Below are 23,900 nucleotides of genomic sequence, written 5' to 3'. Positions count from 1 at the left end.
AAATGAAGAGAGTTAAACTTGCGCTAGGTCTAATCTGGTGCTGGTTAAGTGGGCCAGTTACCCACGAAAGCCATGGGGAGGAAGTTATTTTCAGCCACTACGCTTTAAGTACAGGGGAGCAGACTGTAAAATTGAAAGGGGAGTTAAGTAGGCAGAAAAATCATTTTGTTGGTGCCAGGGTGTGAAGCTCTTGAATTCAGATGCTATGCTCTTTACTCTCTGGGACACAGATAGTGATGCAACAAATGGCTGGGATTGAAACATGAGGAGTCCAACATCAGATAGTCAGACTGACAGCTGCAAAATGAGCTCTATGGATGTTCAGGTCCTGTCCACTTGTATGAATGATTCTGATCGGTGTTTTTCATTGCGAGTTGGGCCCACTCCATGAAAAAGGAAACTTTGCCATGTTGGTTTGCTCTTGAAACTCATAGCACAGTGAGATGCCAGAGCCTGATTTGGAAGTTAAACCTGTATTTCTTTTACCTCTCATCACATTGTCGTTTCATTATTTGTGAATGCAGCTTATTGCATAGTTCCCCATGTCTGTCTCTGAACATCATTTTCTGAGAGAATCCATTGGGGTAATACAGACTTGAGTAAGACTTTGGACCTTAGTGTGGTCTTCAGCTGCTGCTGTAGCACATCCACTGACGTGTTATGCATTCAGAGTTGCTCTTTGGCACCCCACTGTCGAAACACGTGGTTATTTGATTTACTGTCAGCTTGAACCAACCTGGCCTCCTCCTCCCGATCTCTCATTAACGTGGCATTTTTGCCCACAGAACTGCTGCTCACTGGATGGTTTTTGTTTGTCGCACCATTCTCTGTAAATTCTGGAGCAGGGTTCCTAATCTTTTTTATGCTATGGAGCCTTATCATTAACCAGAGGGTCTGTGGACCCCAGGTTAGGAACCCCTGCTCTGGAGACTGTTGTGCATGAAAATCCCAGTTCATCGGCTGTTTCTGAGATACAGTCATCCCATCATTAAAGTCACACACATCACATTCCGACGTTTGGTCTGAACAACAACGGAACCTGGTGTAGTACACACAAAATGCTGGGGGAACTCAGCAGGCTAGGCAGCATCTATGGAAAAAAGTACAGTCAACATTTCGGGCCGAGACCCTTTGGCAGAACCGTACTTTTTCCCATAGATGATGCCTGGCCTGCTGAGTTTCACCAGCAATTTGTGTGTGTTGCTTTGGATTTCCAGCATCTGCAGATTTTCTCGTCTCTGCAAGTGAACCTCTTGACGATGTCTGCGTGTTTTTATGCATTGAGTTGCTGCCACATGATTGGTTAATCTGCTATTTGCATTAACAAGCAGGTATAAGGTGGCCACTATGTGCAAGTGCACCTCCATCAATGCTTGTGTGGCCACAAAGTCTCCTTCATTATGAAGACTAATTTATAATTAGCCTCCAGTATAAAATGGCTCATGATCTATAACCACAACTGTGATCTGACCAGCTTAAAGACACAGGTGCCCCATGCTTTCAAGCTGGTCAGATCACAGTTGTGGTTATAGATTAGTTTCAGAACCCAAATGAGGCTCTGTTTGCATTAACTCCATCAAGCCTTCCCCTGATAATTAATCAATCAATCAATCAGACAGGCAGACTCTTTCTCTGGACTCTTGAGATGGTACAAAGAACCACAACAATTTTAGGGAATTAGTGAAAAACATTTCGAAAAGGGAACAGAGTCTTATTGAGCAGGTAGGTGGGAGGATCTGGAATCTTAAAGAAGATGGTCATGATTCTGAGGAGAAATGGAATGAAAAAAGTTTAAGAGGGCAGCAATCATTAAATGAAGGCATATTGGAAAGAGACGGTCACGTTGTGAGTCCAGGCAGAGGATTAGGTAAATAGTAATAATCGGGTCTGTTCCAGGGATTTCATCTGCACGCTGGAGCCTGGATGCTGATATAACAGAAGGCTGGATTTGACCTCTGGGCTGTCATTGTTTTGGCTGCATGTGTACAGAAAAGGAAAAGCTGTTCAACATTTGTGAGTCTTTCTTCAGATTGAAGTGGTTTTTGTATTTATACACCGGTGGTGTCTGAAAATTAACACTTAAAATTGCATATCTGGTTAGCAAATTAATTGCTTCTGAATTGTTTCAGTTGTTTCATTCACAAAGGTTCAAATACCACTTAAGTGATGGCTGTTCCTCACAATGCTCATAATTGTCTGGGATTCAGGACTTGTCTCGAATGGTCGATTTAGAGGCTGCAAAAAAAACCAGATGCTGTAAGTGCAGCAGTTCATCGGCCCTGGAATTGCGTGGGAGATCCCCTTTGCTCCGAAAGTAACTTCCAAGGGAGCAACAGTGTACATTGCTATGACTCCTGAATGTTATAACCAGGGATATTCCTTTTATACTACATACTCTTTAGAATCCATTGGGGACTTGAATAAGTCCATATTTGCCAATGCGTGTGTGCCGTCAAAGTCTCGTCCTTTATAAGGACTAATTTACAATTAGTGATCTAACTAGCTTGAATACACAGGAGCCCAATGCTTTCAGATAAAGGGGAAGCCTTTTAGGACCGAGATGAGGAAAAACTTCTTCACACAGAGAGTGGTGAATCTGTGGAATTCTCTGCCACAGGAAACAGTTGAGGCCGGTTCATTGGCTATATTTAAGAAGAAGTTAGATATGGCCCTTGTGGCTAAAGAGATCAGGGGGTATAGAGAGAAAGCAGGTACAGGGTTCTGAGTTGGATGATCAGCCATGATCATACTGAATGGCGGTGCATGCTCGAAGGGCCGAATGGCCTACTCCTGCAACTATTTTTTTATGTTTCTTTGTTTCTATCCTTGAAATATGCATATCTACTCTACTGTATGCTGCTATCTTATTCAATATTTCTGCTGTCATTTACTGGGTGGTTTATATTGGTGTAGAACAAAAATATTACAGGTACTTTATGATGATTATATGTAAGTAATGCTTAGATTTAACTGGAAAGGGATGCTCGTTTAAAACGGAGGTAGAAATGTTTTCTCTTAGGATAGTGAATCTCTGTAATTTTCTGTCCTGGTTGTTGACGGATGCTGAATCATTGGAAGCATTCGAGGTGGAGGTGGACAAATGTTTAATAGATCAAGGAATAAAGAGACACAGAGACACGGTACAGAAGAGGAGCTGAGGCAGGTGTAGATCAGCTTTAATGGCCTGATGTTCTATTCCTCCTCCTATTTCTTGTCACGTTCAAAATCAGGTTTAATATCATTGGCATATGTTGTGAAATTTGCAGTACATAAAAAGGATAAATTATAGTAAGAAATTGTTATATAAAATGAAATTAAATAAGTAGTGAGAAAAGAGAGCAAAAAAAAGAGAAAAAGGTAGTGAGGTACTGCACATGGTGTTACATTTGGTAACTCCAAAATAAAAAAAAACTAATTGCAAGAAAAAGATAGGAGCTCAGGAGAACAGGTCTTAGTTTGCACATATGATATGGTAATGTCATGATGTATGCAATTCACGAATTTTTACATATAACCCATAATGCATTATTTAAACAAAGCATGTGTAACCAAATAATATTACTCAAATATTACTTAAGTATTAAATACACAACATTCCTCTCTGCCTAGCTATGAACTTCAACTCAATATGCAATGCATCTTAATGTGTGTATATGTAAAATATTAGTATGTTATACATTACAACTAAAATATAGATTTCCACAGCGTTGTAAATTTTAAACTGCCCCATTCAGACCTAAAGGTTTAATTGCTTTTGTGGGATAACGTCTTTATTGACAAGAGGGATCACGCTGCTTGGCGGGTGAGACTTGTGGCTGTGAAACAATCTCGGGTTCTGGGGTGGTCTCATGATCGTTGTAGATGTTGACTCTGGGACTGCAAGAAGTAGTTCCAACAGCTCTGGATGCCTTTCTTCTGAATGTGTTGGCATCCCGAACAGTGCATGGCAAGCTTCAATTGGTGATGTGAATCATAAAGTGTATCATAATGTGTGAATACGACGTCCTGACGTCACCATTTCCTTTATGTTTTTGAAAGCCACTTCACAGTGCTTTGTACAGTGCCATTTCTTCCCTATCTGTATGTAGTAATGAGTTCAAGGGCTGGAGCACAGTAGCTTGAACTTTAACATATTTTAAAGTTAAAGTCTGTCCCGAGCCTTATAAGCTCATCATGCCGGTGCTTATGCCAGTTTCCATGGAATGAAGCAACCCCAGCATTTTGCCAGTACCCATTTTTTCAGCTGGGTGGACTGGAGCAATGTGTGGTTAAGTGCCTTGCTCAAGGGTACAACAAGCTGCCTTGGCTGGGGCTCGAACTCACGACCTTCAGATCACTAGTCCAACACCTTGACCACTTGGCCATGCACCACACTGAGATCATATTATATGTTAACTGCCAAATCCTAAAAAAGGCCTCAATTGCGACACATCCATTGGCCTTGGGGCATCCACCACTGCTTGAATTTTCCTAGCACACTTGTCTAATATTTGTGCATCAATGATGTGAATTCAGTAAGTGATGCTTGGTTTAAAGACTTCACAGCTGTTGCATTGTGCTTTAAACCCATAATCTTCTAATCCTTTTAACAATGTTTTAAAATTTTGGAAATGTTCCTTGTAATTCTTGCCAGTAACAATGAGGTCATCCAAGTAACACTGAGTACGTGGGCAGTCTTGTAGCACCTGGTCCATAGCTTTCTGCCAGATGCTACTCCAAAAGTAAGCCTATTATAGTGACAAGGCCCTTTCTGAGTGATTATGGTGAGAAACACTTTGGATTCTTCTCCCATCTCCATCTGTAGGTAGGGCCATGCTGAGTAAACTTTGCTGAGTCCACCTCCAGAAGGGTTTGCAAAGATGACCTCCATCCTGGGCAGAAGATACAGATCTACTTTCATTACTGGGTTGATTGTAATTTTCAAATCACTACAGATCCTAACAGACCCATCCTACTTGTCTACTGGGACCACTGCTGTTGCCCAGGGGCTCCACTCAACCTTGGAAAGAATTCCTTCGGCCTCCATGTGATTTAAATCATTGGCTACATTGTTACAGGTGGTATAAGGAACCGGACAGGCTTTGTAACATTTGGGTGAGGCACTTTCATTTAACACTGTTTTACCCTTGATATGTTTGAGTTTTCCAATCTCATTCTTGAACTCTGCTATGGCATCATCCAGTACCTTTCTTAAATGGCTTTTGGTTGATTCCATTGTAGTGGATGTGGCTTGCAAATGGTGGATGGATCTCCAATCAAGCTGTAGTTGTCTCGGCCAATGACAGCCCCCCAATGCTGGCCCTCCTGCTTTTATCACATACAAGCCCAATGCAGCTTGTTGCATCTCACTGTTACAAATGGCATTGCCACAGGCGTTTTCTTTGCTCCAGTATAAACTCTTAATTGGCTGTCTCCTGGCTTCAGTTCATTATCTTTGAAATGCTGTTCAAACTCGTATTGTGGAATGACTGAAACATGCGAGCCAGTGTCCAATTCCATTTTAATTAATTTGCAGTTTACTTCTGGTTTAAGCAATGTTGCTTGTTTCATGTTAGATTTCACATTGTTAGTCTCAAGGCTATCAGCCTTGTGTCACTCTCATCATTATCAGAAATGTCATCACAGCACGCAGACTTTTGAAACTGCAACTTGACTTTTCATCTTTTTTCTCTTCCCTGTGCAGTCAATTTACTGTTGTCTGTGCAACAAGTTCTTAGTATGTGTTCTATTTGTGGCATTTTCTGGAAGTTTCGCCCTTAAACCTTCTTTGGTTTGGTGAATGTGAGCCCCTGCCACCATTTGTTCACCACTGCTGCTTAGACAGTGCAATTTTGTTCCTCAACTTCATTCCTGTCTACAGTTCAGTTGTGTTTCTGTCTGTTGCTTCTGATGATATAGCTATTTTAACTGCTCTTTTACTTGACCATTTCTCACTGCATATTTCTTTTAAAAACTCGAGCGTCTAAAGACCTACATGTCTCTCTGCACTTCAACAGGTAGGTAGTTATTTGGGTTCATTTAAAACTTCCTTGTCACCACTGTTATGTTTTATAATGTACTTTGTAACACATGGATTCATTGTCCATTCAAAATTCTGATGGCAGACAGGAAGATAAGTTGCTGAAATGTTGAGCTGCTTCATCCCCTCCTTGATGTTAGCAGTGAGAAGAGGGAATGCCCTGGGTGATCTGGGTCCTTTCTGATGGTTGCTGCCTTTTTGAGGCAACTCCTTTTGAAGGTGTCCTTGATGCCGAGAAGGCTCGTGGCCGTAATGGAACTGGCTGAATTTTCAGCTTCCTGCAGCTTTTCCCGAACCGGTGCTGGGGCACCTCCATACCAGATGGTGGTGCCACCAATTTGAATGCTCTCAATGTATATCTGCAGACATTTGCAAGTGTCTTTGGTGACATGCCAAGTCCGAATAGGCGCTGCCATGCCTTCTTTGGAATTGCATCTTATGTTGCCAATATATATGTAGCAAAGGTTCTGTGTAAATGCTATCATTTGACTCGCTACTGGACTGGAGAGGGTATGCACTAGATTGCAAAGGTTGCCATGAGGTTTGTTTATGGGAAGAAGCCGATGAAAACATTAAGTCAAATAGAACATCTAATGAAAATCTTAAAACGCTGTAACCTGCCTTAAAACTAAAATAATCTCATTCTAAAAAAGCTTTAGGTTGAAGATGGAGACAAAGCCTGATATTTTGCAATGTCCCCAACTGAGAATCTGTTTGTTGGCTTGTTTGGAGGCAGCTGCTGATTCAGATTCCAATTTATTTATCATGTGTACATCAAAACATACAGCAAAGTGCATCATTTCTGTTAACAATCAACATGTCCAAGGGTGTGCTGGGGGCAGCCTGCAAGTGCAGCCACACATTCTGGCGCCACCGCAGCAAGTCCCCTGTGTTCAGCAGAATAGCACAGAGCACAACAAGTAACAAAGCAATAGCAAAGAAAGCCCTGTTACTTCCTACCACCCATGCACATGCAGGACAGACGATCTTCTTTGGCTTCCAGCCTCCAGTGGACTCACAGGTTCACAGACTTTGGGCCTTCAACATCTCCAGCGGACTTGCAGAGATTCAGAGACTTGGAGTTCTGGGCAGTGATCCCTGACTTGTGGATTTCCAGTTGATCTCTGGGCTTTGATCTGGATTGCTGATTGATCTTCAGTATTAACGCCAGAGCTTGCCTGTGATGGTGGATGCGAACCCCAAACATTAGGCCTTGAATTCCAATCTTCACCAATGCGTGTATCTAGGGGGTCGCCAGCCCTCGTGGCCGTTGTCCATATGGAAATCCAATCCCAGGACCTGCCAATGGCCTGCTGACCTAGGGAGGTCACCAGTTCTCATCCTTGCAGGTCTACTGGCCAGATACCTGACCATGATTGTCCTTCATCCCACATCCATGTCTACCAGAAGCAGTTGGATTTAAAATTGGCAAGCTTGTCCTGATGGCATTTCATACATCTCTTTCAGCTCTCTCTCCCTGGGGTAACAGCAGAGCCAAAATGGCAGACATGTGAAAATAAGTGGGAACTTGCAGAAACACATGTTCACCCTTAAATGTTACACCATTCAAGTTTTAGGCTTTTTGGAGCATCAAATATTATGGGGTTCAGGCAAGGAGATGAAGCTGTCACTCAGATCTTATTGAAAAGCTGAGCGGGCTTTAGAGACCATGCAGTGTATTCTTGCTGCCATTTGTTGTGTTATTAATGACTTGTAATTGTGCAATGATTCTCTGAATGTCACTTTGAAGCCCTGAGAGCAGATGGACTGTACCATATGAGATGATGCAAGATTGTCAAAACGTTTTATAATATGACGATGAATATCACTGAGGGAAATGATGGGCCTGAGGTGTGGATGTTCAATTTGATTCATTCCTGGGATGAGAGTCTTCTGAGATAAATTTATTCCCAGTGCCTATTTGTTCTTGAGGAGGTGGTCATCACTGCCAGTTTGTGAATCTTTGTAGATCTGTACCCCAAAATACTGAGGGATAGGGTCATGAAGGTTGCATTAGATTTCTTGGTCTGCAGCTGAATAGCTGGACCAGGAATTGGGCAGGATCGATTGGGTTTACCATGAACTGTGATTGTTGACAAGTGTTTTTATGACTGTTGTCACTCAGTTTTTATGGGGCTCAGTGCTCAACCATTGGTCTTTATTGTTTACATTAATGAAGTATACTTAAATGTAGGAGGCTTGATAAAGAGTTTGCAGATGATTAAGAAGGACAACGTGAGGAAAAAATCATTTATTTTGTTGATAAAAAGTACATGGTTTGGTCAATGTTGAGAAGTGTGATGCAGTACCTTTGGGGAGATACAACAAGGTCAGGGATAGAAGGAAGGATATTGACAACTGTGGAAGAACAGAGCTTGTGGGGTGTATATCTGCATACGCTCAATGGTAGCAATACAGACTAATATAGTGGTTACAAAGGCACGTGGGACCTTTCCTTTATTCGCCAAAATGTGGAGTAAAAGGTTATGCTGGAACTCTTCATAACATTAATTAGACCACAGCTTGAATACTGCACACAATTCTGCTCACCACATTATAAGAAAGTTGTGGTTACACTGAAGAGAGTGAAAAGGGAAGTTTATAAGATTGTTGCCAGGACTGGAAGATTGCAGGAATGGGAGAAAGACTGAATAATGAAAGCTTGTTTTCTTTGGAAATGAGGTAACTGAGAAGAGGTGTATAAAATTATGAGGGGCATGAATAGAATAAAAAGGACAAATCTCTTTGTAGAGTCATGGAGCTTTACAGCACAGAAATAGGCCCTTTGGCCCATCTAGTCCATGCTCATTCTGCCTAGTCCTATTGACCTGTACCTGGACCATAGCCCTCCATAATCCTCCCATCCATGTCCTTAACCAACCCTCTCTTGCATGTTGAAGTTGAACCCGGATCCACTACTTCCACTGGCAGTTCTTTTCACATTGACACTGCAGCCTGAGTAAAGAAGAAGCTCCCCCTGTGAAACAAAGATGTCAAAACAAGGAGTACAATTTGAATTTAACTGGCAGCAGTGCTGCAAGAGCGATGAGACAATTTTCATCACCCCGAGTGTGATTCGGGTCAGCAGCACTGAAGCTATGGTAGATGCAGAGACTCTCCTTGCATTTTAAAAATTACTTGGATTTCAACATGAAAAGCCTTGACCTCTGGATCTAGTGCTGAAAAATGGTGTTGGGTCAAGTGGCTCTTTCTCCAGATTTGAGAATGATTTGTGTAGTGACCTATTTGTGATCTGCCTGAAGGACAGGGTGGAACTGAAGGCTGGGGCACCTGTTCCTGCATTCTGATCAGTGGTTTGTGATGGTACTCAGTGTCCATTTGTTCTGTTAATTTTCTGATGACCATTGGAGATCTGTAGCTACTTATGGGTCAGATCAGATAGCGATCCAAAAAAACATTAGTGAACTGAATGTATTTTACAGCATTTTGTTGGCTAAGAAGTAAACTATTTATTCAAGGTCTATTTTAATTTACCAATGCTCTGGTTGGTTTTGAGCTCCGATTTCAGATTTAACAGTCAAAGGCCCCAGAATCATAGTCTACAAAGTACCCACAATGCAGTCGTACATGGTATACAGTGGAGTATGTACTTAACGTGGCATCTATCTGACCAACAGCAACAGCTTCCTGGGGAAGTCAATGGAATGAAGAGGTGCAAAATTTGCCAGTCTCTATTTTTCTTGAGATCTCCCTTCTTCACATCTCTTCAGCTGTCCTCCTCAACAGTAAGCCTGCCGTGACCCATCTCTCAGCTAGAATAAAGATCAACATAAGACATTCTCTATCACAGTTTAGAAAAAGCTTCTAATGATTTCTGCACAGTTGGGTGTCCTAATTGAATTGTCTCAGTCATACACAGAATTTACTGTTACCAAGGAGGTATTTTCTCTTCTAGACTTAAATGATCAGCTCTTTCTTGAATATAGCACCATAAGATATAGGAGAACAATTGGGCTATTGCCCCATTGAGTCTGCTCTGCCATTTCATCATGGCTACTCCAGCCCCGACCTCCTGCCTTCTCCCTGTATATCTTCATGCCCTCACTAATCAAGAATCCATCAATCTCTGCCTTATGTATACCAAATGACCTGGCCTCCACAGCCATATGTGGCAGTGGATTCCACAGATTCACCACATTCTGGCAAAAGAAATTCCTCCTCATCTCTGTTCTAAATTGACGTCCCTCTGCCGAAGGGCTGCACCACCATAGGAACCATCCTCTCCACCTCCACTCTATCGAGGCTCTTCACCATTCGATACGTTTCAATGAGACTACCCCCCCCCCACCCCCACCCCAAATCTTCTGAATTCCAGTGAGTGCAAGCCCACTGAAATTTGGAATACTTTTCTAATATTTTTCTGAAATATAGCATGAGGTATGCTCCAAAATTCTGGAAAAGGGGATGAGTACAGAACACGTTTTTGCCATAGTTCACAGCAAATGCCACTCAGAACAGCAACATCAGAGGAAGCGATGGCCAACTTGCACATTTCCCCGGACAGAATAATCATTACTGTTTTCCGCGGTAGGTTCCGTCAGGATTGACATCCAAAAACATTAATTATATCCGTAGATGCTGGCTGACCTGCTGAGTTCCTCCAGCATTTTCTGTGTGTTACTCAAGATCTGCAGCATCTGCAGAATTTCTTGTGTTAAGGATCAGAATGGAGAATGCCACAGATTGCTTTGAAAGATTGCTCTGGGTAGCACTGTCGAACACCCACAGCTCACGTCAGATCACAATGGTTATGTTCAAAACCAGGAGCAAGGCGCAATCAAATATGAAACAGTTTTGTGGGATTTCAGTGAGCTAGCAGGAACAGGGAACCATTATTATTCACTTTGGGCAGACTCGGCTGCCTGGCAGGAGCAAGCAGGAGAGTGAAGAAGCAGAAATGGAAAGGAGTTAAGTGAAATGAGAGAGGGAGGCTGGCTAAGTGAACGGAGGAAGGAGACTGAGTGATGGAGTCGGCAGCGGGGAGACAGTACGTGTGGGTCTGTGACTGAGACTGTGTGTGGTGCCTCTGCATGCTTCTGGTAAGTTTGTGCAGCAGAGTGAAGTCTGTTGGAATAGAAAGTGACTTGCTCTCAGTCTGCTTTCAACACCATCATCTTCTGTCTCACAAGGCTGCAAAAAGAGAAAAATGATAAGTCATTTAAAGTACATTTTAAACACAGTTTTAGTTTTAAAACCACGTTATGGTTGGTTATTTTTACTTAACTTCTCCTTTACTGTCCTTCGCCTTGGAAATAATTTTGGTTTCCTTTGCCATGACAGGATCTGATGCAGTGAACCAGATTAAAAATGGGAGCAGGGGAGGGTGGCCCACGTTTGTTATTGTTTAACTGTGACTCATCTAGTTCTCTGCATTCTGTTCACATAACACAACTCAAAATTGATTACACTTCTCCCTAAGGAAATCTATCACTCCCAGTCTGGAAACATAGTTGACTATTAGTCTGTACTTTTTGAGCAGGTTATTGAAGAGGATGAGGTGTGAAATTCCGTGGTGTAGAATCTGAGAGCAACCAACCCCACCCCTTGCCCTTAAAGTAATCCTGGAAAACAGCACACTAACTCATCTAGATGGTCCATTTTGTCAGTGTAGTTGGTCTAAAGTGGAATTACAGCTTATTAGAATCAATAAGAGCTTCTACATAAACTTATGGATCCATAAGCCTTTATGTTGGGTTTATAGGGTGTATCATTACAAGTATGAAGCTTGTTCTCAATATTGGGGAAAAGAAACTCTGTGTGATTTCTATAGTTGCTTGTTTTGGAGAGTTACTAGAATATTTGGAATTTCAGGCATGTGAAATTGCTATCTCCTTATTAAATTTCTTCTTTTCTCCTGCTTAGCAATAAGGCATTGATAAAGATTAGTGCTGTGAGGACTTCTTGACCTAGACTGTTGAGATTCTTGGTGCCTTTGGAAATGCAGTAAGCTGTACTTTGTTCCATCTGTCCCTCCGTCTGCATCAAGCAAAATCAGAAAGGACATTCGTTTAGCTGCCGAAACCTCTTAACTTGCTTGTGAGTTCAGTACAAAGTATAATCCAGCAGATGATTCAAATGTGTTCTGTTCTTCGCTAGTTAAATTAACATCAATCTTCTGACTCTGTCTGGGATTTGTACCTTTGGGTACAAGGACGTTTTCCCAGTTCATTTCTCGACTGCCAGCTCAGTGTCATGTTATCTAATTAAACCCAAAAATCATGTGTCACCTTTATGTCCTACAGTTAAAAACTGGATGGCACTTGGAGGCCTGCAATGAATTTGAAGACAATTATCTCTAATTGCTTGCTTGTGAACAAAGCAATATTCGTCGAAGAGTAACGAGTGTGTTGGTGGCCCTTGCGGCTTCTTGGAAACTATTGAAAGAAACTTCAGGTCATGAATGCACCACAAGGGTAATGGCCTTGTGAGATGTGTATTTGGGAGGCTGCGACACAAGAGATTCAGCAGATGCTGCAAATCTTGAGCAACACACACTCAGCCGAAGGGACTCAGCAGGTCAGGCAGCATCTATGAAGGGAAATAAGCAGCTATGACCCTTCATTAGCACTGTGAGGTTTGATGATAGCTCCAACCCTGCCTTGTTGTTCATTTGGGCTGCTTTACAAGAGTGTGCAATATTTTCTTCCTTTGCTCCCCTGCTGCTTCTGAATGTGTGTCGATCCTGGGTACAGAAAGAAAACCAAGTATCGCTATTGTGCAGATCCACTGGGCTTCTGAAGGATGGGCCTGGCCGTGTTGCTTTGAACCATTCTAAGACCGTGCCTCATGGTGCAGTTAATGCAAAAGAGCAGCTTTGACTACACACTGAGCAGGCAGAGGTGTGCATGGAATGTCCCAGAGTGAAGGAGATGGTGCGTCCTGTCGTATTGTTCTCTAGTATTCAAGCAAGTTCATTTGGCACAGTGCCTTGTTCCCAAAGATCTCAAATAACCATCGAGACCTTGCTGTGGGTGAGAGGCAGGTCTGTCAGGTCCTTCACACATTTGTGCTTCCTTTGAGGAGGCTCCAGTGAAGATGTCATCCATCTTGTGGATTGGAAAGGGATGCAGTGGTCTTTGTTGAGATTTACCTTGAACAGCTGCATCACACTGTGTCCTTCAGGCTGTTCCTAGGGATAGCATTACATAGTGCAGTAAGACCATCAACTCAGTGACAGACACTCTTTGGTCATACAAAACCTGGTGACCTTCCAGAGTAAAGAGCTGACATAAGCAGATACTGGAGACTGGCTCACTCCAAGTGTGGAGCTCCTGGCTGAGGGACACAGTGAAGCTTGGTGTAATTCTGTGGTGGAAAGGCTGGGGTAGAGGACAGTCTATGCTTGATCCTGTGTATCTTGAGATCATTGCTCATGGAGAGAAAAATGGATGCCACCTTGACTTAATGAGCAGAGTAAATGAGGGTGTTGTATTTATAATTGCAATCCTTATATGGCAAGAAAGTATACAGAATGTTTAGAAAGAAAAAAAGTCCTGCTGAAAAGGGGCCCATCTCTTCTGTCTCTTTGCCTTCTGGAACGGTTCAGCAGCTGCATCTGGGAATTTTTCGTTCTTTCTTCTGAAAGAAAGAAATCTGTTTATGAACTTTCCTGCTGCACATTTGTTGGATACCCAGCCACTTAAGCCGATGTGGGTGTTGAAAATGTACACCAAATGACTGGTTCCTGTGTCCCAGAAGATGTTTCCGTTTGAGGAAAACCACATTCATTGTTAATTCTGACTGGGATTTTGTTGAAATAGGAAATCCAGGAGTTATCTGCCTCTGGTAATCCAACATACCCTCTCCCAAAGTGCAGAGACCATACTGATGTTACTTCTACCTCCGTAGCCAAATGATTGTCGACTAGTTTATGGAAAATGAGACTTAGGTTGTGTGTTACAAATAGTACTTTTTAAAAATTGTCTTGCAATTGCCATTCTCATGGTTTTAAAAAATAACTTGTAAGTGTCACATCTCTCCCAGCCCTCAAAGCCCTTTGGTTCCCTCATTCTCCATAGTTACAGTTGTGTAGGAAACTGGCCAATCAAGATGCATCTGGCAAGCTCTTCCCAACAACAGCGCAACATCGAACAGTAAATCTGTTCTGTTGTCATGGTCCTGGCCAGAACCCCGAGCCAAATGTTCCCAGACCAGAAGTAATAACTGCTGCCTGACCTGCTGTATGTTTCTCACATTTTCTGTTTTACAATTTATTTTTAAGCTCTGTCTCCCACAATAAGTAGTTCTCAGGTGCTTGGGTCGTTTTCTTTATGGACATATAATCTAGTGACTGGTGCAGATCCCCTTGTTAATCCAAACTTTCTCCACTGGCGTCTATTCTTCTTCCCAACAGTACCATCTCACCTTCAAATCTGAGGTTCTAACATTGACACAACATTTCGATGCAGCTATAAAGAAGGCAAGACAACAGCTATATTTTATAGGGAGTTTAAGGAGTTTTGGTTTGTCACCTAAAACACTCAAACTTCTACAGATGTAGTGTGGAGAGCATTCTGACTGGCTGCATCACTGTCCGGTATGGAGGTGGAGGTGTAGGGACTACAGCACAGGATTGAAGGAAGCTACAGAGAGCTGTAAAATTAGTCAGCACCATCATGGGTACTAGCCTCTGTATAATCCAAGCCACCTTCAAGGATCGGAGCCTCAGAAAGGCAGCATCCATCATTAAGGACCCCCATCACCCAGAATGTGCCCTCTTCTCATTGTTACCATTAGTAAGGTACAGAAGCCTGAAGGCACACACTCAGCAATTTTCCCTGCTGCTATCTGATTTCTAAATGGACGTTGCCTGAATACTATCTCACTTTCTTTAATTTCTGCTTTTGCACTAAATTTATCTACTTAATATACATATACCTGTGGTAATTCATTTCTTTCTGTATTTATCATGTATTGCATTGTGCTGCTACTGCAAAGTTAACAAATTTCACGACATATGCCGGTGATATTAACCCTGATTTTGATCCTGATCTGCGTTGAACTTCATTTGCAAATCGCTTGCCATTCTGCAAATTTACATCTGCACTCTTTGTGGAGGTGCGATGAACTGAATGGCACAATCAGTGGTCGTGCTGCTAGGAAGGATGACTGATGAAATGTGTATCAGGTAAAGCTGTAAAGAGGAGACAATGAATGAAACCTGAAATAAAGCGTAAACTGGAAATGTAAGATACAAGATTGAAATGTCTATTTATCCAAAATTATCAAATACTTTGTGAGCTGAAGTAATCAGCTCTTGTGTCACAGTTTTCACAACCTCTGAATTACAAAGCCATCCGCAGTAAGTACCATATTACTGAAGTTGGGTCAGTGTTGAATTGTAGGATACGTTCTAGCCCAACTGCACCCAGCAAGTTCTCAAAATCTTACTATAATACTGGTCTCAGAGAGTTGGAGAGGGGATTCCAGTGCTTAGGGCCCAGGTGGTTGAAATTATGGCTGGCCAAAGAGAATGAAATTGGAACTATACCAAAGGTCTCATTTGGACAAACAAAATATTCTTGCAGGACCTGCAGGGGATTACAAAGACTGATTGCAATGAAAGCTGAGCTTTGAACTGAGGTTAAGATGAGATGCTAGTGAAGGCTCACGCAAGTCTGTGGTTTAAACTCAGGAAAAAAATCCAAATGCAGTTTGTCGCATCCCATTCTGTGCTGATTTTCAGAGTTTTCAACCTTGATTGTGACTTCTAATCGGGGTACATGTAAGCAGGTTTGGGCATAACTGATAATGTTGAAACTGTTGATTTGAGCCTGATGTGAACTTTATCCTTATTTCTACTTTACCCCTATTTGGACATGGGATGATTTTTGTAATTATAATGACTTTCAACAGTCTATCTGCCAAAACTCTGTAATTTGAAGCATCCTGAATTCAGCAAAGAAGCACTATAATTGCTGGTTCAGATATTCATCCTTAGTGGCAATTCTAATAGCATCTGTTTCCATCAAACATTGAACTGGTGGTTGGCTCAGTATAATTTTGAACAATGAATCCAATTAGTAGCATGTTCCTTCTACAAAATGCACCACAGTGATTCGCCTACCTACTCCAATTGAATTGAATGTTCGTCCATCATCATCAATGAGGACCTCGACACTATTGATGGCATCGAGACAAGCGCTTGCTTTGGATTTAAGTGAGGGAGAGTTACACAGCGTCAGCCTCACTCTCTCTTCCCAATTCCCATCTGGATCCAGTGGCAAGACAAGAGTCAAGGCGGCTGGAGATGGGACCAGGCGCAGTGGATGACCTGGATGGCTACTGTGTCACGTTCTACACGTTCCACGACGCTTGCAGAGACCGCCTTCTTGACCGTTGGACCTTCCATTGGTCTCGTCCGCTCAGTCTGCCGGAGTCTGTCTTCACATGTTGGGATCGACAACTCCCCATCTCACTGAGGGTTTCAGACCCGTCGGCCACCCTCACCTGGTTTAGCCGACTTGCTGAAGCCGGTGCCCGGGGTGTGGCCGCTGTCGCATGCAAACAGCTACGGGGAGTCACAGGTGAGAGCTGAGTACCAGGTGGGGGCCAAAGGTGGACAAACTGCCTGAAAATGACGCGACATGTTCCCCAACCAGAGGTGCTACCCCTCCCATACACCCCACCTACTCCAATACCTTCATCCTCTATCACCAAGGAAATCAAAGGCAGTTGTCAAAAAGAACAGAGTGCTCGATGAACTCAAAGAATCAGGCTAGATGTCTGAGGGGTCAGGACCCTGCATCAGGAAAGGTTGTTAGTAAGTATTGCAAGGGCCATGCTGTGGAGACTGGTGAATGATAGGTAGAACCAGATGGAGAGTGGACGATGGATAGATGGGGGTAATAGGGGATGGGTCTATATATTGGGTTTACACATGTGAAATGTAGTTTGGGGGCAGCACCTCTTGCAATTTCTTTTCCAAGATGCACATTATCCTGGTTTGTAGATAAACTGGCATTCCTACATCGTCCCTAGGTCCAAATGCTGGAGCTTTCTCTTCCATAGCACTGTCCTTTATCAAAAGGACCACAGTGGTTCATGAAGGTTGCTGTCGGCCATCTTGTTCAGGATGGTTAGGATGTGCAGTAAATGCTGGTCTTGTTGGCCAATGCCTGGCTCCCAAGCAAAAAGGTCAAAAAGACCTTTAAAAAGCAACATTGTGGAGAAGCAAATTTTAGAAACACTTCCTGACAGTAACCCTTTAAATATGAGTGGTTAAAGATATGAATTTACTTAGAGAATGATGGGCTACAAAGTTCAAGCAGACACCTTTTCCAAAACAAAAAACATGAGCAGATAAGACATGGTCTCAGCAGTGGGCTGGAATAACCGGGGATTCATAGTTGGTTAAAGCTTCTTTTGCGTTATCAACTGCACAGCTGACTTTTAAGAGTTATTGAAATTTTTGGATCTTCTGGGTAATGTTGATGGAAGAAATGTGGACTTTGCACTTGCACCACAAAGAATTCCAGCTGAATTGATGCCATAGCCTCAGACTGGCGCGATATGAGAATACTCATATTTTAGTTTCAATCAGGCTGCTCACCCCAGGGATTTCCTTGCACAGATTCTGCTCACCCCAGGGATTTCCTTGCACAGATTTAAGCTTTCCCTTTATGCTATTTCTCCTTTTGCAAGATTCGTTGCCCTTTGTAACTTCCTTCACACTGCACTCTGCCCCCAGGAAAGTTTTAGATTGTTCGAGGTGATCAAGGGGTTTGTTGGAAGGGGAGTGCAGAGCAAGGAACTATGACAGGGAGCTGCAGGAAAAATTTGTTTAGTGGTTAAGATGGATGCAAAGTTGGCGGAGCAGCAAAGACACACAGAAAGCCCTCAGTTCTGGCTTCATTTGGATACTGCGGTAATCAGTATGCCCCTCACTGTGCTGGGGAGGCCAGGCCAATGGCTGACTTCCATTTTATGATGGGTCAGGGCAAAACTGGTCTCGCAAGAGGAAAGAACATGCCTGTGGCCTGATGTTTTTGTAGAGCTGTAGGAAGAATTCTTGCTCTTTCTGGGTCTGCCTTTGAGGAACGTCTATGCGCACTGTAGATCCAGGCGCAGATTAAACAGAAAATGCTGGAAACACGCAACAGGTGGCATTAATAGAAGAAGAAGCAGAGTTGAGAAATAAAGATAAATGTTGGTTTTAATTTGCAGAGCAGTTGGTGGGCGAGGCCAGGTTGAATGGGCTAGTTAGAGGGTGATTATACTGTCTGTGTTATGTATGGTTAACAGCAGGGCTGTGGGAGATGCCAGGCTGGCCAGACAGAATAACAGAGTCCAAATCAGCACACACAAAATGCTGGAGGGACTCAGCAGGCCAGGCAGCATCTATGGAAAAACGTACAGTTGATGTTTCGGGCCGAGAACGTTGACTGTACTTTTTTCCATAGATGCTGCCAGGCCCACTGAGTTCCTCCAGCATTTTGTGTATGTTGCTCGGTCTTCCATTATCTGTAGATTTTCTCTCGTTGGCTCTTTCAAAATGCTGCATCACCAGATGCATTTTGCCTCCTATGCCCCTGTCCTTCCATATTTTGAAAGGATCATTCACTTCACAACTCTTTCATTTCTGTTTTCTCTGTACTGGTGATGTCTATTTTCTGTTGAGGATTCCTGTCCAGCTGATCTCTTTGGATACCTTCAGGGACTTCTCTCACTTTTTTTGTTTGAGATGTGAAAGAATGTTGTTTACCCATTCTGTATTACAAATTACACCCACTTTTCTAGTAAGATCTATGTTTGTGTTCACTGTGAATTAAAACACATTTATTAGTGATATGCAAAATAAACAGTAAATGTCATTCACTTTTACCTTGTAAATGTAGTTACTTTTATTTGTTCATTCAACGTGCTGCTGATAATGGCAAATGCAATGGTTCACAAGATCCATCACACAACACATTTTGTTCTCATTCATGATCTTCTGCTTGCCAACAAATCAGTTTGTTTATATTGTTGAGAAATTATTTCAGATTTGTATTTTAAAATTTTCTAGCTCCAACTAAATCGTTTCCTTAGATTTATAACATTTTTTCCTTAAGGTAAGTTCAAGGCACTCATTCCTCCTGGACATAGCAGATGAAATGAAAGAGATTAAAAATTTTTGTACTGATGCAGGAATTTGACCCAAAGCGTTGAAAATTTTCCATGCACAGATACTGCTTGACCCACTGAGTTCCAGCTGATTGTTGCTTCAGATTTCAACATCTGCAGTCTCTGTGTCTCCTCGGAGATTAATAATTCTTTTGCACGTGATTCCTGAGTTGATTCAGAGATGAAAACTTTCGTGTCATGCAGTGGTAATAGTTTGGAAACTACAGAACTAGAATCCTCCATACTGTTGCGGCAGAGAAGTGACTGAAAATAATCTATTAATGCCCAAAGTGTTTTTAATCCACAGCTTGAATGTTTTCTGGTATAGTGTGTTGGTTGTGCATTGTACAGTATATTTTGTTAAAGGATCTTGAAATCAAAAAATGAGGCATCTGGACATAGAGCACTTAATGGAGAAAGAGTTAAAGGCATTGACTAAAGCACTGCATTCTGAAATTAAGACCAGGGAGCACAACACAAAGTGAAGCAGACATTCAGTGGAGCAGAGGAGGTGAACTGAGATATGGGACTGAAGGAAATTTGTAGAGATGTGGTGGAGTGAGGTCATGGATTCCCATGATTAATGGCATTCCCGTGGTTTGTGGCATCTTCCAAACTATTGAGTTTATATCAGCCTCATGACAGATGCCGAGACATCTGTCTTTACCTTTCAGCTTCTTCCCCTTTCATTCTGATTGAGTAAGAGTAAATCGCTTTGATAATTATCTACCCTTTAATTAATTAATACAGGTTCCTAGTTGCTGTTTCATGATTTAATTTAACATATTGTTTGTTCGGTTTCGTAGGAGAATACATTGAAGGATTGACTGAGCAGGATCTACTCTTAATCCACTCATGTAGACAGTGGACTACAGTGACAGCTCACAGCCTGGAAGAAGGCCACTATGTGATTGGACCAAAGATCGATATCCCTTTACAATACCTAGGTAAGATGAAAAACGTGAACAAATAGAGCATTACTTCTTTCTAAATTTGAATGTAAAGATATACACGTAGTGGTTTGGAGCTCAGCTTAGATTCATTTTCAGCTCAGCGTAATTTAATGTCTTTAACAGTTGTGACTCAGGAAAACGGAGAGTAAGTATGGCACTTCCCTTTCTGACCTGCAACTAATTGCCTGTCAGCTTTACTGCTGAAATCGTCACTAGGAGTCATGTAGCGTGATGGCATTTGATTGGAAAGTTTGTAATAGAGTAGCCTTTTATGTCAAAGTGAAAGAAGGAACAAATGTTTGAAGTAAAATGGTGGTGTACAGAAGACCTGCATCAAAAAGAGGGAGGAAGCTATGGTAGAGGAGCGGTTGGCGTGACGCTATTCCAGCTCAGGGCTTTTGGAGTTAGGAGTTCAATTCCTATGCTGCCTATAAAGAGTCTGTACATTCTCACCATGAACCACGTGGGCTTTCTCCGTGTATTCCGGTTTCCTCCGACGTCCCTAGGATGTAACCTACTTACCGGTACTGGCTCAATGTCAATTGACTTCTGATTAGGCTGGTGTGAAGTAGGTGTGTTGCTGGTGGTGCAGCTCATTTGGGCTGGAGGGGCCTGTTCTGCACCGTAACTCCAAGTAAAATTGGGACTGAGCGGAAAAATGGAACCACCAGGATAATATGGTGGGGCAGACTCGATGGGCCAGATGGCCTAGTTCTGCTCCTGTATCTTATTGTCTTAAAATAACATAGACTAAAAAAATAATTTTGACATAACGTTTGAAAGCCTTTGCTCCAAGTCAGGTCTGGACAGAGCAAGGCTTAAACCGAGCAAACTGTTGAAATTAACAAATTCCAAATTGTACCTTATGTATTTATTCGTATTCATATGATTTGCTCTTCAACAAATTAGTGAGGGCTTTTTGAAATGAGACGATGGGAGATTTTACCATTACAGGCTTTATAATCATTGTAAAAGAGAAAATGCTGGAAATATTGTGGAGTGAGAAACAGAGTTGACATTTCCAGATACAGAGCTTTAATGAAACACTAACTCTATTACTCTCCACTATCCTGGTGAGTATTTTCCACATTTCCTATTCTATCTCAGATTTTGTTTTTCAGAAAATTGCAGCAAAGTAATAGCTAATTTATGAATATTGTAATAATGTTAAAAACACACAAGGTGATATTTGTAATATAGCTTTTTTTTTTGTACCTAGCTCAATACTGTATGGATCTAGTTTGTTGAAAGCCTCCATGGATTGTTATTTAAGCCTTCACACCAGAGCGCTGTGAGGGTGCTGTGTTTATAGTGAACGTCTGGCTTTTGCAAAATGAGGTCAGTGGGGCAGAATCATGAAGAATGTAACAAAGGAAGAAAATGTCACTGCTCTTTGATTTTTCTTTTTGCATTTTCTTTTGACCATAAGAATAAATGTGACTCGGAGCTGAAGCATCTACATGCCAGAAAGTGCTTTGAGTTTCAAAGGTTTTGTCGAGTTCATTGGGAATTGGTCTAGAAAGTGACAGACCCTGAAGAAATTTTGAGCCTGAACGATGAATTTTTTATTAATTGAACCAATACAGAAAAAGTAATTCCTGTCAAACTGCTGTAAGGTACAGTAGCTCACTCATTCCATGTTGCGTTTGTAGCAACCCCTGGCAATAAAGAAGAGGCAGAGACATGCCGGGCAAATGATCTATTTAAGCAGATAAAGCAGTTTTAAGCTCCTGAGTGTCAGCGTCTCTGAGGATCTATCCAGGGTCCAACACATCGATGCAATTGCAAAGAAGAATGACAGCAGCCATATTTCATTAGGAGTTTGAGGAGAATTGGTATGTTACCAAAGACTCTTGCAAATTTCTACAGATGAACCGTGCTTTCTAATTGGTTGCATTACCTCCCCCTGGTATGGAGAGGCCACTGCACAGGATCAGAAAAAGCTGCAGAAAGTTGTAAACTCAGCCAGCTCCATCATGGGCACTAGCCTCCCCGGCATCCAGAACATCTTCAAAAGGGGATGCTTCAAAAGTGTGTTATCCATCATTAAGGACCTCCATCACCCAGAACATACCCTCTTATGATTGCTGCCATTCAGAGAGGAGATACAGGAGCCAGAATACACACACTCAATGTTTCAGGAACAACTTCTTCCCCTTTGCCATCAGATTTCTAAATGGACAATAAACCCATGAATGCTTCCTCAGTATTTTCCCTCTCTTTTTTAACTACTTATTGTAACATGTATTGCAACATACTGCTGCTGTAAAACACGGCATATGCCGATGATATGAAACTTGATTCTGAGATTGATACTACTGCCTTGAATTTTGCAAAGTAGCTTTCTTCATCGAATGTTTTGTGTGTGATTTCTGCATTCCTTTCTTGATCTTACTTCTTCCCATTGTGAATTTCTCTGATGGCTTATTTTCCAGATTTAGGCTTTGACAGATGTCTGTTTAGTTTCACTTGTCCAAGTGATGTTGGGCATTCTGTGAATAGCGCTCACTTGTTTTGAGATTAACATGTACAAATGTCAGAATCGTTGCAGTATAAAGGAAAATATTTTGTGGAAATTTGTAAATGGAATATTGTAAGAATTTGTACACCATGAGACACAGGAGCAGAATTAGGTTTTGATTCTGCTCAGCCATGCCATCATGGCTGGAGTATAATCCCTCTCAACCACATTCTCCTGCCTTCTCTCCACGATGTTCGATGCCCTGACTAACCAAGAACCAATCAACCTTTCAATCTCCACTTTAAATATACTCAGTGACATGGCCCCCACAGCTATCTGTGGCAATGAATTCCATGCAGATTCACCACACTCTCGCTAAAAGCTTTAAATGACTTGTAGAATCTCTGCAGACTCCTCTGGAGATGCTGTCATGCTTTGTATGATGGGTCTAGGATGTGTCCTCTGAGATGGTGGCACACAGGAATTTACAGTTACTGACCCTCTCCACCTCTGATAACTGGCAAATGGATCTCTGGTTTCCCTCTCTCAAAGTCTTAAAACAGTTCCTTGGTCTTACTGACATTGAGTGAGAGGTTGTTGTTATTACACCACTCAGCCAGGTTTTCAATCTCCCTCCACTGGGCCGACTGATCACTAATTTAGTTATGGCGTCCAAGCTTGCTGATGGCGCCACTGTTGTACTCGGTGTTGGAGCTGTACTTAACCACACAGTCATAGGTGTAAAGTGGCTAGAGCTGGGGCTAAGCACATGTCCCTGAGGTGCTCCTGTGCTGATGGAGATTGTGGAAATGTTTCTGTCAATCTAAACTGACTGGTGTCTACAAGTGAGGAAATCTGGGATCCAATTGCACTATTCCCAGAATCATTCCTCCGGACCTCTCCCATGCCAACACACCTTTCCTTGGATAAGGGGCTGAAAACTGCTCACAGTAATCAAGGTGCAGTCTAATTAGTGCCTTATAAAACCTCAGCATAACATTTTTGCTCTTATGTTCTTGTCTCCTTGAAAGGAATGCTGACATTACGTTTGTCTTATTTCCCACCGACTCAGCCTGCATGTTAACCTTCAGGGACTCCTGCACAAAGACTCTTAAGTCACTTTGCACTTCTGATTTTTGAATTCTCCCAAACTATTTCTTATCTGAGTTTGGAAAAAATTAGAAGCACTATCTTTGATTCTTCAATTAAATTTGAAGAAACCTGGGGACCATTTATTCGACACTTTCATATGAATTAATTTGGCCTATTTCAGATCCTTCTCTCTACTTATCCTTGTTCAGGTATGGAGTTCCGGAGTTCTTTTCTTGACACCTTCATATAT

General features: G+C 42.1%; 1 protein-coding gene across 1 annotated transcript in view; it reads left to right on the top strand.

Moving 5' to 3' along the window:
- The window catches only part of gareml (GRB2 associated, regulator of MAPK1-like), a 148,953-nt gene that overhangs the window by 28,409 nt on the left and 96,644 nt on the right, over positions 1-23,900 (top strand). The window contains exon 2 of the mRNA XM_059981246.1: positions 19,951-20,091. Coding sequence (XP_059837229.1) covers positions 19,951-20,091 — 141 coding nt within the window. The remainder of the gene's footprint in view (positions 1-19,950; positions 20,092-23,900) is intronic.

Source organism: Hypanus sabinus, chromosome 10, assembly GCF_030144855.1.
Source record: "Hypanus sabinus isolate sHypSab1 chromosome 10, sHypSab1.hap1, whole genome shotgun sequence".
Lineage (NCBI taxonomy): Eukaryota > Metazoa > Chordata > Chondrichthyes > Myliobatiformes > Dasyatidae > Hypanus > Hypanus sabinus.
The sequence above is the reverse complement of the archived record's forward strand: the minus strand, read 5'-3'. Positions and strand labels throughout refer to the sequence as shown.